At 33.5% G+C, this 6,274-nt stretch overlaps 1 protein-coding gene across 1 annotated transcript in view; it reads left to right on the top strand.

Moving 5' to 3' along the window:
• Window positions 1-3,700, top strand: part of HOXC13 (homeobox C13) — a 5,143-nt gene extending 1,443 nt beyond the window's left edge. The window contains exon 2 of the mRNA XM_053457740.1: window positions 2,405-3,700. Coding sequence (XP_053313715.1) covers window positions 2,405-2,661 — 257 coding nt within the window. The 3' untranslated portion in view covers window positions 2,662-3,700. The remainder of the gene's footprint in view (window positions 1-2,404) is intronic.
• The last annotated feature ends 2,574 nt before the right edge of the window (window positions 3,701-6,274 follow it).

Here is a 6,274-nt window from a genome sequence, read left to right as displayed (position 1 = left end):
CAGTGTGTACACAATGTGTGATCTGCCAGCCTGGTGTGTATTCAGTGCGCCTACTGGCGAGAATAAATCATTTTATATCGCTAAAGAATAGGTAATGCCAGTAACACGGTAACTCAGTCTATCTATCTGTCTATCTATCTATCTATCTATCTATCTATCTATCTATCTATCTATCTATCTATCTATCTATCTATCTATCTATCTAATATAAAACACAGGTTCACAATCTTATGTTGATCCACCAAAATTGATGTGAAGATCCTCCAAAATGACATGTGTCCTCGTTGTTGGTGATCTGCTCCTCAAGGATCTCTGGCTTCGGTTGTCATTTGCTTCTTATGTTTTCTTGAAATTTGCGCAGTGAACATATTTAGCTTTAGTTATCACCTTTATGTGAAAGCACCTCCATGTTAATTTAAGTGCTCATGTTAGTGCCTATTTATATTATATTAATATGTTTATATTTATTTACTGCATATTATATGTGTCTCTCACTAAAGTGATTGCACTGAGATAAAGAGCGTGTCAAATAAGTGGATTAAATAAATTCATGCATTGATACATGAATAAGATAATTATGGGAATAACTGAATTCATAATTGAACGAAAATGGGGGAAAAATTTAAAAAAGTATATATATATATATATATATAAATATGTAGATAGATAAAAAATACATGCAACTGAATTACCATGTATATGCCATGAAATAATTACATTAGGTTAGTAATGGAATCTATCTATATATCTATCTATAATTACCTAATACACACACATCTTGTTTATGAAAATTACTATTAATGAACTAGAGTTTGTCTATCTATTATTAATATTAATATTATTATTATTATTATTATTATTATTATTATTATTATTATTATTATTTTATATAGCGCCATCATATTCCGCTGTACAAATTGGAAACAAGACATAACAAGTCCTAACAAGGGTTAAGGAGGGCTCTATCTATCTATCTATCTATCTATCTATCTATTATATACATATCTACGTGTGTACATATGGGTGAAAGATGTGTACTTTCATGTTTGTGTGTAGATTGTATATTGCTGTGATAACATGTATATGTCAGTAACACGATGAGGGCGCATATCGGAGAAATTCCCGATTCCCAACCTATTTTTTATTTTCTGTTAAACTATACGTAGTTTTTCCGGTATGGAATAATACACTATAATGTGATCATACATCATAGTGTTGATAAACGGGGTTCATTAGTCGGCTATGCTTCTCTCGTATGTACCTAGAAAAGAGAAGGGTTTTAAAGGTAAGTCATTAAATGGCCCCAGTGTGTCAACCATGTTCCCAGTTACTTTAATGGATGACACTGGTGTCTAACATCTAGCGTTTTGGTAGTGGTGATGTGTGTGTGGGGGAGGTGTCTTCATTTGCCAGCAGTCTGCATCTAGAAAGAATTTAAGTTAAAATGTAGTCCTCTATTTTTCCTTTATGCACATAAACCATAAAATATGGTTTCTATGTACCCGAAATTGATATAGACAGTAAACCCGGTCGTTTTAGGTATGTAAGTATTTAACTAATGTGCTCATCTAAAGATGTCAGCGAGAGATTTATAAGATTAATCGGAGCACCGATCCCATCTACTGCCCTGGCACAGTGAATGTGACCAGTGACTGATATATGGACCGCTCACATCCAGTGAATGTAGCTAGTGATTGATATATATAGCGCTTAGATCCAGTGACTGTGGATCGGGATTGATATATATAGCACTCTAAACCAGTGAATGTGTCCAGTGCTTGATATATATGCAGCGCTTAGATCCAGTGACTGTGGCCATGGATTGATATATTTATTGTGCTCTAATCCAGTGAATGTGGCTAGGGATTGATAAATATAGCGCTCTAATCCAGTGAATGTGGCCAGGGATTCATATATATGTGTGTGTGTGTATATATATATATATATATATATATATATATATATATATATATATATATATATATATATATATATATATATAGCGCTCTATGCTCAGTGATTTTTTTATTCCAAATGGGTAATTACTCCTGCTGCTTAAAAAGTTGATTTTGTAGTTTAATGTGAAATGTTCGTACATACTCTGCGACTACATAATGAATTTGGTTGACAGTGTTTAAACTGCAGACAACCTAGCCAGCGATATATGTGTATATATAAACTATTGCACTGGACTTGTGTTTTCTCTGTCTGTTGTAAAAATCTACATCCAGTGACCTTGATCGGTAGACTTTAACCTGCTAGACCCACAGATACTGGACCTACCCAGTGATCCGTATATGTGTTGTATATAGGGGTTAGGCCACTGTAAAGAGTTTGCTAAGTGTAGTGTGTATCTAAGAGAGGCTATAGTGTAACATTATCCTGTTTGTGTCCTCCACCACAGATGTTGTCCCCTTGCAGCCAGAGGTTAGCAGCTACCGCAGGGGCAGGAAAAAGAGGGTCCCCTACACAAAAATCCAACTGAAAGAACTAGAGAAGGAATATGCAGCCAGCAAATTCATTACCAAAGAGAAGAGGCGAAGGATTTCTACAGCCACCAGTCTGTCCGAGCGCCAGGTCACAATATGGTTCCAGAACCGAAGAGTCAAAGAAAAGAAAGTAATTACCAAATGTAAAACCCCCCACCTTCATAACACCTGACCAGAAGGGGTAACGTAACTAGCCTCCCCACCCCCCGAACAAAGTATTTATCTCATTCCCATTGTATAGAACATGTCTTTGGAAGAACTCTGGATTATTTAATATAGAAATGGAACACAAACTGATTGAGGTGACAGAATCCAAGGGGACTGAATCTATTCATCACTGTACCCACCCTCTGTACCCCAACTGTGAATATTAAGGAGTCCAATGACTTGCAGGATCTCCGCATATTTAAGATTTAACATGACCAGTTGTCTATTTCCTTGGGATATGGTTCTGCCTTTGTCAAAGGCAGCCATGATGACATAAAACATCTGTTTGTATCTTCCATTTTCTGATGTCAGTATAAATTGTTAAATATAAGAATGTATATATGTTCTTAGTCGCATCTGTAACACACCTGTTTTGCTGACTGCGCTTGAATTTACAAAAAAGGTTTAAACAAATTTGCCCATATATGGTTATACTTGTCACAGAGGAAAAAAAATCTTGTCCCAGTAATTTTAACCAATCGAAAACTAAAAAGAGCCAGAAATGTATAGTCAATTTTCTGGTCATTGTGTTATTCACACAAACTACATATCATTTTTTTTATCTATAAGGATTCACATAAGCCCACATAGACTGTATTTCATTCTCTATCCAACAAAATATATTAACACTAAATCAAATAATACTTCATTTTATTGCAAAAATAGAAAAACACTCAGAAAAACAAACCTGATTTGTTTCATTGTTAATTAAAAACAAATAGACATTAGTATTATATTTTTTTTGCAGTTGCTGAATCATAGAGCAGAAAATAACATTGTTTTGATACATATATACATTTTTGGGACGTTTATTTTTCAGTCACATTGATTGGAAGTTACCATATAATAATTCTGGCAAAGAAAATGTGGACAAGGTTATGCTAAACACAACTGGTTTTTATTATTTTGTCGTGTTTAATGTATAGTAAGTATTGTGGTGTCTGAATATTATATGTAATAGAAGAAAAATAATTTCTTGAAATAAATATCACATGGCTTGATGAGTGTGGTGTAAGTCTATTATAACAGAATACCTACAACTGTACTAAGGCACAAACATTTGAATTTCTTTAGTAAATATTATACTAGAGCTATGTAAAAGCGAATAAACATCTAAGAAGGGTTGGTAGAGGGCTTATATATTAGATATACCTATTATACAATATCCTTAGCCAATTCAGTGAGTATATTATTTTATTTTAAATATTTTACAAGTTATATATTATGTATTATGCAAATTACACTTTCATTGATACATTTTCTTGATAAAGCTTGCAATACATTTGAGCGATCAAAATATACAATATTATAATTCTATGTGTGTATGCTTCAGACCAGCTTATTTTATTTTTATTATTATTTTTCATTATCTTTAGCTAGTTTTATTTATTACAGAGTCAATTTATTTGAATTTAATGAATGATTTAATTCACTTTTAAATTAAATTAAAACCAGTGTTGCTATTTCGTTTTTTTTTCCCATGTAGGATTTTTTGAAAAAAATATTTTTAGACTGGCTATTATGTGATAATATAGGAAGTTACATTTTGGATACAATAGTTGTGATGCTACTGTATTATAGTATTATATACTGTATTTTTTAAATTTACTTCATCAGTAGGGGTAAGACAAAAAAATGATGCACTTCGACTTAAAAGAAAATACACTTTTAAATAGAATGCTGCTAAATGTCTTTAATTGTCAATTGAATTACGAATACATAGCTAAATAAATTGTTGAATCATTTAATGGAACAGACATAATTCGATGATTCTGGTTGGAAGGTATCATTTGACGGTAGCGAAACTTTTTTTTACTGGGTCAAGTTATACATGATTATGGGTAATTAAAGCGATTTTATGTAGAGGCTGTCAATACGTAAAAGTAAAGGGTATACCTGTACAGGTGAATCACCATTCCAAACCTATGTGCAATTACATGTTTCAGTAACAGGTTTCACACCCTAAATCCTGACATTTACAGATCTGTACAGAATTCTGTCTACCTTCTTATAATTTGTATTATTGTGTGTATGGTGTGTGCCTATGTAGAAAGAACAGGGAACATATTTTATATAAAACTTTCTGAATCACAGCACCATTTATATAAAACTATTGATCGATCTATCGTCTAAGTTCCCTCCCACTAAATGTATAACAATTAATATTTATTTAACATTTTTAACACTTGACAGCAAATTAACTCGTTTGTACTGATGTCGTTTTCTGTTTATAATCCACATATATTGTTTGTTTGATAACAAGAAATATATTAGACATAGTATGATTTTGGATATCAGGATTTAGCAGATACACAGCCATCAACACATGCAACGTCTAGATATGCACATTAATACACAATTGTGTTTATTGGTAGGGGAACACTAGTCATTTCCAGTAAGGTTGGTAGGAACTACATTTCCTGCAGCCATAGACTCGAGACACTGCATATATCAAGCAGACGCATTGAAAAGAGCTGATTTATGTTCATTGACCATACATTACACTGTTTCCAGGTATACTCCACTCCAGTAAGCCTCTTATACATTATATACGATCGCTGCCTACTCTACAGGGGAACATCACTTTAAATCTCATTTTCATTTTAGAAACCATTCCTTATAATCCAATATCACCAGTGTGTCTACAAAGGAAAATATAATTTATTTAGATACTTCCATAGTTATTATTAATGAATGAACCCCCTCCCCATCCCATAGAAGCTTCTAATAAATTCACTTGAATGAAAGACAGGGGGGTGCGGAGAGGGGGGGGAGCAGGGTGTGAGGAGAAGAACGGACTGGGTGGCTTTCCACAGCCAGTTGAACCCGTGGGTTATAATTTCCAGGGGAATCAGTAAGATTTTTGGGGTTTATTCAATTACTTTTTCCTTTTGTATTCAGCTAGAAAACACATACATCTGTGGGTTATTAACGAATCTTCAAAAGTCTTCTGTAAATCTTCTGTATAAAATAGGTAAGACTCTGCCCCTGAACAAGCCTGCCTGTCCCACATCTGCCCCCTGAAGCAGCCTGCTTGTGCCACCTCTGCCCCTGAATAAATTATATATATATATATATATATATATATATATATATACATACATATATACAGATGTTAAAGCACACATGATCGGAGCAAAATGCTGTGTTTATTTGTTTCAAAATGACGAACAAGGCATAGGTGAAATCAATTAACACAGCTACACAAAGTAACACAATTCTTGTCTTGTCCATATGGTAGCACAAGCAAGGGTACGATTTGATTTCCAGGCACAGCATTCATTAAACAGACCCATCAGCAGGTTAATGTGTGATATAGTTTGTCATAATATGCTTTGCAATAATGTGTTCTGCCTCAGGACAAAATAAAAAGCGTTGATTTCATTTAAAAAAATCCTATTCTCAGCAATATTATCTTTAATTATTACACTGGATCTGATGCCTATTTCTTTCACACACACTTCAATGTTAGATAGACTACTGAAGATTTCTGATTTCTGGGACAAGACTGAAAGATATGATGAGCTGGAACCATTAGAAAGCAGAACACGTAAGATAAAATATGGATACCTGTTTTA

Source organism: Spea bombifrons, chromosome 2 (assembly GCF_027358695.1).
Source record: "Spea bombifrons isolate aSpeBom1 chromosome 2, aSpeBom1.2.pri, whole genome shotgun sequence".
In the NCBI taxonomy this organism is placed as follows: Eukaryota; Metazoa; Chordata; class Amphibia; order Anura; family Pelobatidae; genus Spea; species Spea bombifrons.
The sequence above is the reverse complement of the archived record's forward strand: the minus strand, read 5'-3'. Positions and strand labels throughout refer to the sequence as shown.